This window comes from Condylura cristata, unplaced genomic scaffold, assembly GCF_000260355.1.
Source record: "Condylura cristata isolate star-nosed mole 26May11 unplaced genomic scaffold, ConCri1.0 scaffold00017, whole genome shotgun sequence".
NCBI classification, from domain to species: Eukaryota; Metazoa; Chordata; class Mammalia; order Eulipotyphla; family Talpidae; genus Condylura; species Condylura cristata.
The window spans coordinates 21,853,006-21,865,672 of NW_004567118.1; the positions used below are offsets into that span (position 1 = coordinate 21,853,006).

Consider the following 12,667-nt stretch of genomic DNA (forward strand, 5'->3'; position numbering starts at 1 on the left):
AGGCCAGCACCCCCCCCCCATGTGGCACGCGTGTGCTCTTGTGAGAGAAACCGGGAACCCTGCCAAGTTCAGTCTATGTGTGTGTGTGAGTGAAAAATGTGCGTGTGTATGGGGGATGGTCAGGATGGGTTTCCCTGTAGATTGTACCTTGGGGTTTTTTTTTTGTCATTTTGCTAAAATTAGCAGTTTTAATATTAAAAATACTGATTTTTAATATTGAAAATAAAAGCATTTAATATCTCATACAGGTCAGTCACATCTGCTTTACCCCAGGCAGGAAAGGGCGTCCCACTTCCCAGTCCCTGAGGGCATCAGGCATGGGTCAGGGCTACCCCCACTGGTGCTGTTTGAGCTGTGCTGCTGGAACGTGGCCTGGGGGTGGCTGGCGCAGAGCTGCCACCTGTGCGCAGTCTCTACTGGCGCGGTGGAGGGACGGAGGCCCTTCCCCCAGAGCTGGGCTGTGATGGGGGCACTGCAGGTGGACGGCGGGTGCCCTAAGCCAGGGCCTGGCGGAAGGTGCTCCAGGCGTGGAAGCAGCGAGTGAAGGCGTGCTGCTCGTTGCCCTTGCGGACCAGGCGCAAGCGACGGGCCCGCTCGTGTTCTTTGGATCGCATGTGCTGGATGTAGACCTGTGAGGACAAGGGTGAGCCCCAGGCCCCTCCCAGTCCACTGAGCCCCGCCTCAGCTCCCACCACAGCTCCCACCACTCACCTGGCAGGCCTTCAGACTCAGTTTGATCTCCACCTGGCTTGTCTGTGTCCCCACCCACATGTACACCTGGGGAGATAATGGGATATGGTCTCACAGGTGACTCAAGAATACCCCTCTTCTGGCCTCAGGATTCCATAACACAAGTGGACAGGCTCCCTGGATGAGCGGGGTCAGCAACAGCTTACCTCTTGACCATTGTCTAACAACATGATGTCATCATCTGCCAGATCATCTTGGCAAAAATCTGAGCATTTCTCAGTCACTGCAAAGTAGCCCTTCTCGTTGGAGCACCTAGGAGTCAAAGGTCAGGGAGCAGCTGAGGGTCAGAAGTGGCAGTGGCCAGACTGAAGAGGAGGCTGGGGAAGCCCAAGGGCCTGGCTCACCGGAAAAGTCGAGTGTGCTTCATGTATTCTGCATCATCATCGTAAGGCTTCTGGGCTCCGATGCCCACCCAGAAGAAGTTCTCAGGCTCCTCGCCCTCGTTGATGACCTGTGGGAGGAAGAGTCATGTGCCCAGCCCCCTCCCCACATCTGCCTGGCTCACCCGTCTACTGGCCGCCCACCCCAGGCACCTGCTTGCTGTAGGAGGTTTCAAACATGGTATTCAGGATATCTTCTGCCAGCTTGGCCTCATCAGGGTCTGACGCCCGGCCCACCCATGCGTAGACAATGCCCTGGTTGTCCTCGCTCTCAAAGGGAACCTGGGGAATGTGCAGCAGGTTCAGGTCAGGCCCAGCCTACAACCGTGACCCAAGGTGCTGGCCACACCGCAAACCCACCTTGAGGATGAAACAAAACTCAGAGTTGAGGAGGCCGGAGTCGGTGTTGATCTGGATGCACCTTGGGGGTGGGAGGGGTCATGTCAGCAAGGAGTCAGGGTGGCTCACTGACCCCCCCACCCAGCACAGCCCCTCCGCCAGCCAGGTACCTGGTGCAGAGGGCACTGCCGTTGGTGCGAATCTGGTACAGGCTGGGCTGCAGGGCGCCCTGGGCTGTCTTCCTCTTGCCCCGGTGGATGATGAACTTTCTTTTGAAATGGGACAGGAACTTGGGGTTCTCTTGCTGCTGTGTCATACGTACCACCTGGGGGCATGGCATGTGAGGCACAGCTCCCTGGATCCCACCCTGCTAGCAGGCCTTGCCTCCCCGAAATATGAAGGCACACCTCTAACTTGCCGGGGAAGAGGCTCTCGAATTTCTTCTGCAGGCTGAAGGTGAAGGTGAGCCACCCCATGTTGGAGGCCTCGCGGCCCTGCCAGAAGTACACGGTGCACTGGAAGTCTTCCTCAGGCTGCTTCTCCTCCGCCTCGGCCGCTGCCTCCTCGCCTTCTTTGCCCTCAGCACCTCCCTTCTCCTTATCTTCCTTCTTATCCTGCTCATCTTCATACTCCACAGGAACCCAGTACCTGTGGGGTCAGAGGGAGGTGAGCAGCACTGGGCCCCCAGCACTCGGCAGGGCCAGAAGCGCGGTGCCCTGTGCCAGCACCTGCACAGGAAGACGTAGCAGTCCTGCGTGTAGAAGTGGCCAAATTCCTCCTCTGGCAGCCGCGCGAACTTCTTGCCCTCTAGCACGAAGCCCTCCATGCCGTCCAGGTCCTCGTTCCACTCCTCCATCAACTGCTCAGCCTGCAGGCAACCAGCAGACTGGTCCTCCTCACCAGGCAGGGGCCCCCCCAAGACCCCAGGCACACAGCTCTTCTCCCAGAACCCGGTGCATCCTCCCACACACAGCTCGAGACCCCTGCCCCACCTCGGCCAGCGCCATGGGCGGCTGCCGCGGCAGGAAGAGCGCAGTGAGGTCGGCCTTCATCTGATCTTTCTTCTCAGCATCGCGCTTCACTTTCCCAGCGAGTCCCGGGCCCTGCAACACGGCCTCTGCATTGCGCGTGTAGTCCACTGTCAAGACATCATCCCAGTTCTTGAACTTGGCCTTGAACACCTGCCGAAGTGGGTAAAACACGTGCTGGAGTGGGGTTAGGGCATAAGTAAGGTTGGAGGCTGAGGAGGTCCAGGAAAGGGGCGAGTGGGTGGGGAAGGGGCGTGGCTTGGCAACTCTGGGAGGAGCCAGTTGCCCAGGGGTGGGGCCTGGGAAGTAGAGTGGTGACTCATGGAGGGCTCAGGGCAGGAATGTTCCACAGGGCCTGGGTGAGGCGGCCTCACGAGCAGGGCCACATCGCATACCTGTGCCTCGGTGCCCTCGAGGCTGCGGCTGACAGTGGCATGGCGCGGGCGGTGCAGCATCCCACACAGCTCCTGGCCCAGCTTGAGCGCCGCTGCCCGCACCAGGCGTGGGGATTTGCGGCCCAGCCAAATAAACACGTCGGACCAACAGTCCAGAATGTACACGCAGCGCGTATCCAGCAGGCTCTGCAGCTGTGGGGCCAGAGGCTGGAGGTCAGTGCGGGTGCCCTACCCTGGGGAGGGTACCTGGCCCGAGCCCGCCTCCCTGTGTCTCACCAGCCGCATCCCAGGCATCAGTTCCACCTTGGGCCGTATCTTATGCTCCACGGATAGCTTGTAGTTGATCTGTGGTAGCTCCAGGTAGCCCAGGCCCAGACCCACCTGCAGGTGAAGAGGTGGGTCTAACGGGAAAGGCGTCCGGGGCTGTGAGTCCCACTCAAAACAGCCCCTGACTTGTTGTCTGGCCTCTGGCCTGTGGCTATGCGCCCAGGCCCACTGTCTCTCTGGATCGCTGCCTCCTCTCTCCCCGCAGTTGTGCTGGGGATAATTCAATCAGTAGAAAGGCTTTTAAACTCTGCCTGCCCTCACCAGGTTCTTACCATTGTTTCTAATTCTCTTACTTGCTTTTCCTGCTCATAACATCCCCGTGGCTTTCTATCACCTACAGAATTAAGGCCACCTTCTCAGGCACCCAGGCGCTCCTCAGCCCCCTCTTCAGCCCCTCCTTCCCGGAAGGTGCTGCTCAAGTCACGGCCCCTCCCAGAGCCTGGCTCCAGAACTTGCCCCAGGTTCTCCCCTGTCCAGCAGGTGGCTCCCTCTCCCCACTGAAGTCCAGGTGGCGCTTACAGCCAGCAGTGGTGCACAGTCACCCCAATACCTTGGCTCACCTTATACAGCTTGGGCTGGGGTGGCCAGAAGTCATCAGGGACATGCTTCTTGATCTCAGAAGGCTGTCCCCCCAGGGGTTCCCAGAACTCTGGGGGTTCCTGGCCTTGCACTAGCAGCACAATCTCCGCCTTCCCTTTCCGCTCGTTCTTATTAATTTTCTCTGCAAAGAGCCTGAGGGTGGAGTACAGAACCCTCAGTGAGACCCGTTCCCTTTGTTCAGAACATCCCGCGCATCTGAGCAGGGCTGGTCCTCGTACCTGGCCTTGGTGGTGCTACTCAGCGTGGCATGGCTGCCCCGCCACACGTAGATGTCCAGCCCTCGGTCCAGTAGGAAAACGAACCTGGGCAGGAGCAGGAGGTGCTGTGATGGTCACAGACAATCATTGCCCCATACCCTTAACCCTGCCCCCAAGTCCCCCTTTACAGGGTTTTAGGCCTCCTTCTGGGCCTCAGAGGTTCCTGCCACCCTGCCCCCAACAAGCTGTGTGTGACAGGAGATAAAAGGGTTGCTGGGGGCCTCCTGGTGGCACAAGAGGTTAAGACACAGCACTGTGAAGCTGGCCACAGCCAATGCTGCTTGAGTTCCATCCCGGCCAGGGAGCTGACCCATAAGGCACAGCAGACCTCTCCTGCCTCGCCCACTGCTCCCCTCAGCAGTGTTTCAGCCAATCCACCTGTTCTGTCTCTGGTGAATCCTCACCCCTGCACCTCTGGCCTGTACCCCAGTTCTTGCATACATAAAGAAAATAAATATTTTTTTACAAAGAAAGAAAAGGGTTGCTGAAAGGCTCTTCCTCTGGAGTCCAAACCTTCCCCCTACGGGTGAGGAGGATCAGGGTCAAGCACCCCACCTGTGTCACAGGCACTCACCTTGGGTCCAGGGAAGCCCCCTTGAGAGGCACGGGCTCCAGTTTGATGTTCTTTTTCCCGTACACGCGATACATCCTGGGGCAGGGGCAAGTGTGCCTGGCATGAGCACCAAGTCCACCGTGGACACCCCCCTTCCCACTGGAGTCCAGATCCGCGTCGCCCACTTGCACACTCCTCACCTGGTGATGTAGTGTGTGTCCTCCACGGTGTAGAAGCCACTGGCTGTTCCACCCTCGATGTAGGAGATGTCGTTGTCAAACACCTGCGAATGTATGATCCTTCATCAGACCGCTGCCCCCCACCCCCAAATGCCACTGAGTACAGGTATGCCAGGTGCTACATAAGATCTGGGCCTCCCAGGTAGCTTAAGGAGTTAAAGTGCAGCACTATGAAGCTGTCCACAGCCACTGCGGCTGTGGGAGCTGACCCACATGGCGCGGCAGACCTCTCCTGACCCGCCCGCTGCTCCCCTCAGCAGTGTACTTCGTCGATCTGCCTGTTCTGCTCCCCACTCTGTCTCTGGTGAACCCTCTCACCCCTCACCCCCCCACCTCTGGCCTGTACCCCAGTTCTTAAACACATAAATCTTTAAGATGTAAGATGTGTCTGTAAGCATAAACTCAGGCTGGAGCCTGAGGTTGTGCACGCGTGAAGGTGTGTGCCATGCAGGCTGTGGGAGGCAGCAGGGTTGTGAAGGGGTGAATCTGGGCACCTCTCTGGTGCTCAGCTCCCAGCCCCGCCCCCCAGTCACTACAGGTTGCAGCTCCCACCTCACCCCAGCCTCCCCTCACCTCACTCATTATTCCTGACTGCCCCCCACCTTGCCCATGCCCAGGGCCCCGGCCCGTGCCACCCACAACCCTCTGTCAGACTGGCACCTGCAGGAACTCCTCGCTCTCGTCACCCATCTCCTCCCGCACTGTGCGGCACTCGGCACCCAGGTAGTTGCGCAGGTTGACGGCGTGGATGGCAGAGCAGGCCTTCTTGTCGAGCGTGGCCTCCCCGCCGATCCAGTAGTAGATCTCCCAGTTCAGAGAGCCGCTGTCGTCCAGAAAGGTCTGGGGCCAGGGCACCGGTCCCATCAGCCCCCCACCTGGGCGCCCCGAATTCCCAGCTCACCCGAGAGGTCCCAGGAGGGGTGGTACTGCCATGCTCAGCTTGGGTCACCCCACCCTGGCCTCCTTTGCGTCACCCTCCCATCTCACCTCAGTGGACACACCGGAACGGGGTTCCGAACCCTGTAAGTAGAGGGGGTCACAAGCCCCACCCTCACCTTGAGGACAATGTAGCAGTCAGCCTCATAGAACTTGCCATGGAGGGCTTCTTCTATCAGCACCGGCACAAAGTTCTCGATTTGCCAGATGGTCAGGCCGGGCAGCTGGCCCACGTCCTCCGTGAAGAACTCGGAGTAGTCGAGGCGCGGCTTCTCCAGGCCCTGGTCCCAGCGCCGCCCTTTGCCCCCGGGGGCGTGGGCCTCGGCACTCTCCTAGGTCACATCACAACGGACAGCTTGGCTGCAGTCACTTGCTGCCCACCTCAGGGCCTTTGCACGGGCTCCTTGCCCGAGTCCCTGTTCCCTCTTGACTCAGGTCAGTCTTGGGTCGCACCCAGGGCACCTAGTCTCTCCTAGCCCAACTTACTTCCTGCTTTTTGTTCTTCTCCTGGGCCACGTCTGACATGCCTTTCAGCACCTGCTTGGCCTGGTCATCCTGGGCTGAGTCCTTCCGCCGCCGGAGTCGCATTTTTCGAGCCAGGGGGTCCTTGGGCCCACTTCCTGCTTACAGAAGACATGAAAGCTGAACCCTGGCTGAGCCCCTGGGGTGCAGGTCACCAACCAGGGGCCAACCCCACCCTCTGGAGTCCAGAGAGCTGTGCCCCACCTTAAAGGTGAGGTTCGGGGGGAACCCCCAACTCCCAGATCAGACCTGCCCCAGCTCACCAGCTGCTGCTGCAGCCACCGTGGCAGGGGAGGCCCCCGCCAGACGCAGCTGGTTCTGCAGTGAGAAGTCGATGTTGTACCACTCAGCAGTGCGGTCAGCAGGCTTGGGAGGCATGACCAGGTTGGGGTTCTCCCGCACGTCCAGGATCTGCTCAGGGGTGAGTGGAACAGTTGCTGAGCTGGAGTCCCACCTCCTAGCCACTCCAAACCCAGTTTCTTATTACTGCAGCCACCACGGCTGAGAGGAAAGTTCTCCCTGTGCTGGGGTTGTCCCTCCTCACAGCTAGTTGTGGTTTTTTTTTTGTTTTTTTTTTTTAAGATTTATTTATTTGTGCACACAGAACTGGGGTACAGGCCAGAGGTGCAGGGGTGGTGAGAGGATTCACCAGAGACAAAGAGCAAAACAGGTAGATGCACTAAAATACACTGCTGGGCCCTTCCTGGTGGTGCAGTGGGTTGAAGCTCTGCACTATGAAGCTCTCAGAAGCCACTGCAGCACAAGTTCAATCCCCAGCCAGGGAGGTGACCTGTCACATGGCGCAGAAGACCCCTCCTGACCTACCCGCTGCTCCCCTCAGTAGTATATTTCAGTAGATCTGCCTGTTTTGCTCCCCACTCTGTCTCTGGTGAATCCTCTCACCTACCACGCCTCTGGTCTGTACCCCAGTTCTGTAAGCATAAATAAAATTTTTTTTAATAATTAAAAAAAATAAAACCCACTGCTGAGAACAGCAGATGAGATAGGAGAGGTCTGCTGAGCCATGTGGGTCACCCCTTGGCTGGGGATTGAACCTATGCTGCAGTGGCTTTGACAGCTTCATACTGCTGCACCTCAACCCGTTGTGCCACTAGGGAGGGCCCTGGCTGTGTGTCTTACATGGTGCAGCAACCGTGACGTGGTCACAGCCACGTGGCTCACCTCTCCAAGGTGTGGGTGCACACTGCTTTGCTCAGTCTTTTCTGAGCATCTGCCTGCACTCTGCCCTGCCACTGGGCCTCCCCCAGGGCTCTGGCACCACAGGCCTGCCCTCACCTGGATCTCTGTCAGGAAGTGGATGGCCTCCGGGAGGGTGACCAGGCGGTTCTTGTTCAGGACGAGTTTTCTCAGCTTTGTGCACCTGTGAGGATAGAGCCAAGGCATCAGGCTGGGGGTGTGGGTGCACTAGAGTGAGGCAGGCGGCCAGAGGACTGAGCAGCCAGGCCAGCGCAGGAGCAGTGGAAGGCGTGAAGGCCGGGGATAGGCACAGTCTCCCCACAGGACCATCTGTCTGTAATTCCGGGTTTCTATGTTGAGGACCCCTTTGACTACATCTGGCCCAGCACCTGCAGAGGCTTTCGGGGATCAGCTCCAGGTTGTTGTTGGCAGCCATGAACTCCTCCAGGCTGGCCAGCTTGCCGATGCCCGAGGGCAGCCCATCAAAGTCCAGCTTGTTGGAGTTCAGGTACAGCTTCTTCAGCTTGGTCAGCTTACAAATGGCTGACTAGAGGGGAGATGGGTGGACAGGAGTCAGGGTGGGAGCCAGGGTAGTCTAGTGGTCCTTCCCGCCCCTCCAGACCCGGACGCACAGGAAGGGAGGTGAGCTGGTTGCGGGACAGGTTCAAGGTCTCCAAGTGCACCCACTGGTCAATGCACAGCGACAGCTCTGTGATCTGGTTGCTGCTGAGGCTGAGGCGACGCAGGCTGGGGAGGGTGTACAGGCATTCCGGCACCCGTGTCAGGTCATTGCAGGACAGATCCACATCTGGGGTTCAGGTGGGGTGCATCAGTCAGGGCCCACGCAGCTGGCTCTGGGGGCAGCCAGCCTGCTGTGAACCCCACTCCACCATTTCAGGCTCTGTGTCTTAAGTGACTTAACCTTTCTCTAAGCCTCAGTCTTTCTGTTTCTCTTTCTGAGAAACGCTCACGCTGAGTACGTCTAGACATATGTGAGGGCAACTAACTCAGTACTGTTAGTAGTGATAATTAATGACAAAGACAACCATAAGAGCCCTGTCTTCTTCCCTCTGGAAGGAGATCAGAGAAGTGGTTCAACCCCTTTCTCTGTAAGAGGAACCTGAGGAGGCCAGAGCCTGCAGTCGGAATTACTCATGCCAACCTGCAAGGTTGCTGAGGCCCTCCAGGCTGGTGGGGAGGTTGCTCTGGGTGCGCTGGGTGTTCCTCAGGTGCAGGGTCTGCAGCGACATCAGAGCTGGCAGCTGTCTGCAGAGAGACATGGGTGGTCAGGCCTAGAGCAAGGGATCAGGAGGGCCTGAAGGGGAAAGGCCAAGGGCAGCTGTGAGCAGCGTGGATGGGACATGACACGTAGGAAGGATGGGGTGTTGGGGTGCAGGACAAGCGAGGTACACAGGCCCGGGGCAGGAAGGGCCAGGTTCCCGGGGAGTGAGGGCCGGGTCAGATTCCCGTAGGTGAGATCAGGTGAGATCACAGGGCGCTGACCGAAGCTGTGCATGCAACAGTGGGTTCCCATTGAGCACCAGCGTCTGCAGGTGCACCAGACGGCGCATCTGCGGGGGCAGGCTCTCCAGGCGGTTCTCACTGAGGTCCAGGTACAGCAGGTCGGTAAGGTTGATGAAGAGCTGGTTGGGGATGGTCTCGATGCTGCAGGCAGGAGGGAGGGGCCGGGCAGTCAGGATCGCCTAGCTGGCGCTATAAGCCACAGCCAGGCCCCACCAGGCCCTTTTCACCTTGCCCCAGCCCCCACCCCTGCCCCAGCAGGACAGACACCTGTTGTGGCCGAGGTTCAGCACCAGCATGTTCTTGGCATTCTCCAGTTCCCGGGGGCACTCTGTCAGCTGGTTATAACTCAAGTCCTAGGCAGGAGGAGAAAGAGGTCCGGGGTGGTGGGCCCCCTCCGCCAGCCTCTGTCAAGCTGGGGGATCAATTAGGGCACCGAGGGGAGAAGAGATGAGAGGGGTTCTGGGCCAAAGGGAGACTGCTGGAACCCTGGGGGGCAAGGGATCTGACTCCATGTGTGACCCTGAGGAAGGCTTGGCCAGCCTGAGCCTCAGCTTTTCCATCTGTAAAGTGAGGCCATCTCCAGGGGCCACAGCAGGGAGGGGACACGGAATGATGGTTCCAGCATAGGGGCCGGGTGAGTAGGTAACCACTGACCAAGACCGAGAGGTCATCCAGCTTGAAGATGTCATCAGGGACTCCAGAATTCTTCAGGCTGTTGGCTCGAGCCACGATGGCCTGGGGGTAAACCATGGGTCTGTCACTCAGAGGACGGGGGAACACAGCTTCAGGAAGCCCAGGGGCCTGAGCAGCCTCCCACCACGGCCTCTGCTCACAGTGCCTCCGCCTGATGAGCTTCTATTCAGACCTCAAGGGCCAGCTCAAATGTGGCCCAGGGCTCAGCACAGGGCCCTCAGGAAACATTTTCTGATCAAACAATCCCTCTTCTTCCTAATTCCAAATGGCAAGACAGGGGTATAGCTCTGGGTTAGGAAGAGAGGGAAACCAGTGTAGACTGAGAGCAAGTCTGTTCTCTCTGCCTTTAGAACTGAAACCTCGTGCTATAGATATCCAGAAAGTTCGAGGGGACAAAGGACAGGCCAGAGAATGGTGCCTTGATTGCAAGTGACAATAAGGCTGCTACCAACCTGCCTCCAACCCCGATGTCTGTGTGGACCCACAGCACTGCTGCCCAGTGGCTGCCTGTGAACCCTCCCTAGGAAGTGGATGGTCACGCCAGCAGGAAGTGGCCAGAACTCAGGCAGCCTGTCTCCAGAGGCTGGGGCCTCAACGTCTCGGGGCTGCAGCCTTGGACTTCTGTCACCCTACAACCTGAGGGTCTGGATGGGGACCGGTGTTTGGGGATGTCAGGGGTGCATGGAGAGCAGAAAGGCGAGAGAACCACCCTGACCACTTCCTCTCCCTGGCCAGACCACACCAGCTCTGCCACTGCCTGGCTCTAGGCCCATGGGCAAATGAGCTGCAGCTGTGGTCAAGTGACCCCATCTATGTACCTGTTGGAGCTCAGCACTGTATGAACCAGTCTTGAATATTTGGCATCACTTTATTATCATAGTTACTGTGCAAAGTGGGTGGCATTTCTTATCTTTCTCCCCATGGATTACTTCACACAGGTATTACTGCACCCTCTCCCTCCTGGAACGTGTGAGTCTGTCACGGGTGATAGGCACATGTGCTGGCCCAGCCTGAGCTCATGCCCCTGGCTGGATTCTCCGCCCACCCCCAAGCTTCCGGCAGCACTCACCCGCAGCGATGGCAAGCTGGACAGCTCCCCATGGAGTGTGGTCAGGTTGTTGTGGCTCACAGACAAGTGCTCCTGGGCCAGGCAAGATGCAGGAGGAGAGGGTCAGCAGGGTGGGTGAGGTGTCTACCAAGTCCCCACCTGCCGTGACTCGGCAGCACCTGGAAGGGCCCTTGGCCACACAGGCCAAGCTGACCTCTTCAGCCTCCCTCCCGCACAGACCCTGCCTTCCTTGCACACTTCCTGGGCAAGATGCTCACTCCCTTCCAGCAGCAGGCTCTGGCCCAGCTGACGCTCAGAACGCTCCTTACCAGCTTCTGCAGGGCTGCCAACTCCTCTGGCAGGTAGCAGAGGCCAGTGCGGTTCAACTTCAACCATCGCAGACTGGTCATGGCCTTGACATTCTCTGGGAAGTAGCCCCCCTGGAAGTAAGAAGTGGTGAGGTTGGTCTGGGATGGGGCACCCCTGCTTTGTGGCCCCCACCTGGACACCTTTGGGGAGCAAGAGAGCCACATCCACTGCCTGTGTGACTCTGGACAAGTCATTTCCCCACTCAATGCCTCGATTTCCTTACCCATAAAATACATACACTATAAGACCAGTCACGACAAAAGGGGTGCGAAGGCCATCTAGTTACAAGGACGACTGCGGGCCTAAGAGCTGCCTCCCTGCTGAATTCTAAGCTCCCGAGGGGCCAGGACAGAAATGACCTGCCATAAGTGACACCCCAGTGCTCAGCTTGTGTCAGTGCAGCTCAAAATGCCTTTGCTTAGCATTCCAGGCCCTGCCAAGCAGACCCCACCTCCGTCTCCTCCAAGGCCCTGCCTGTGCCCCCAGCTGCCACCACCACACAGCCATTGTGCTAAGTCCAAACCCCACCCGCAAGACCCTCACTCCTCACACAGGCCAGGCAGTGTTGTCCATTCATTCATTTATTCCCCTATTTGAATGCCCTCCTCAGTGGCCCAGCCCATGGCAGGGGGCCTGGGGCCGGCAGCATGGGCCTTCAGTGCCCTTGGGAACGTCCCCTTCCCCCTGCAGTCACATTCCTGAGTGGTGACTCAGAGTCTTCCAGTCCAGGGAGGACTCTGAGTCCCCAGGTGTGGACAGTGAGGATGGCTGCTGGCAGAGGAGTGAAAGGAAAGGTGTGTGCCCATGTGGGTAAATGTAGAAGAGCTTGCCTGCTCCTTAGCTCCGGCTCCACCCGACTTCAGCCAAAACCTGGGTCCCCCCACCTGACCCCCTTGCAGGTCCAGGTTGGGTCTCCTGTATCAAGGCCAGGGTTTGGCCATCTCGGCCATCTCTCCCCTCTGCTCCCCACCGGCCTCCTCTCTGGGTACGGCCCACTTCACCCTTGAGTCTCTACAGCTGCCTCAGCCCCTAAGGACTTTGGAAGCATGGGCTGGTCTACCAGCCAGCAGCTGGTCAGAAAACAGGCCCCAGGGCCTGGAGCAGCCGCCGGCCAGCCCACACCAACCGGCCCATGCCTCCCAGAGGGCTACTTTTAAGCCTGTTCACCAGATAAGAAAACCAGGGCTGGGGAAGGGGAAGTGACTTGCCCAAGACCACATAGGATGGGGGTGGGAGTGGCAGGGCCGGGCAGCGGCGAATGTGCTTCAGACCCGCCCCGGCGGCCGGCAGGGAGACGGTGAGTCAGGGCCTCGCCAGGGTGTGTGACCTCAGAGGGAGGGGAAGGTGGGCCAGGGCGTCCGAGGCAGGGGCTCGCTGCCCCGCGGGCCTCTCCAACCTGACCCCAGGCTGGGAACTGGGATGGGGGCTCCCGCCCACTGCCTAGCTTCACCCGGGGCCCAAGTGCCCAGGCCGGCCTGCCCGGCCCTAGCGCCGGGGCCGGCACGGGCAG

The 12,667-nt window shown here is 59.0% G+C and overlaps 1 protein-coding gene across 2 annotated transcripts; it reads right to left on the reverse strand.

Moving 5' to 3' along the window:
• Positions 1 to 221: 221 nt before the first annotated feature.
• FLII (flightless I actin binding protein) lies at positions 222 to 11,246 on the reverse strand. Of its 2 annotated transcripts, none has more exons than XM_004684536.2 (29): positions 11,118 to 11,246; positions 10,810 to 10,881; positions 9,702 to 9,782; positions 9,315 to 9,400; positions 9,027 to 9,188; positions 8,686 to 8,789; positions 8,156 to 8,331; positions 7,913 to 8,070; positions 7,623 to 7,707; positions 6,590 to 6,737; positions 6,291 to 6,427; positions 5,924 to 6,136; positions 5,529 to 5,708; positions 4,830 to 4,912; positions 4,651 to 4,725; positions 4,038 to 4,121; positions 3,780 to 3,951; positions 3,169 to 3,273; positions 2,893 to 3,084; positions 2,462 to 2,650; positions 2,198 to 2,337; positions 1,877 to 2,117; positions 1,640 to 1,794; positions 1,491 to 1,551; positions 1,284 to 1,412; positions 1,095 to 1,201; positions 897 to 1,002; positions 712 to 777; positions 222 to 629 (listed from the first exon to the last, which is right to left on the reverse strand). In XM_004684536.2, exons 1-29 carry the CDS (start codon positions 11,196 to 11,198, stop codon positions 495 to 497), a joined length of 3,723 nt encoding a protein of 1,240 aa, XP_004684593.1. In that variant the 5' UTR covers positions 11,199 to 11,246; the 3' UTR covers positions 222 to 494. The 2 variants fall into 2 exon arrangements, with proteins under 2 accessions (XP_004684593.1, XP_012581795.1); XM_012726341.1 differs by having other exon boundaries at positions 6,291 to 6,424; positions 11,118 to 11,230.
• Between the last annotated feature and the right edge of the window lie 1,421 nt (positions 11,247 to 12,667).

What these genes read in the sequence shown, in the direction of transcription:
- FLII (XM_004684536.2), bottom strand. Translation starts at nt 11,198, where the DNA reads ATGACCAGTCTGCGATGGTTGAAGTTGAACCGCACTGGCCTCTGCTAC. An exon ending in CTGTTGCATGCACAGCTTCG is followed by an intron (nt 8,790 to 9,026) that starts GTCAGCGCCCTG and finishes GTCTCTCTGCAG; the next exon opens with ACAGCTGCCAGCTCTGATGT. An exon ending in ACTTCCTGACAGAGATCCAG is followed by an intron (nt 6,738 to 7,622) that starts GTGAGGGCAGGC and finishes ACCCCTGAGCAG; the next exon opens with ATCCTGGACGTGCGGGAGAA.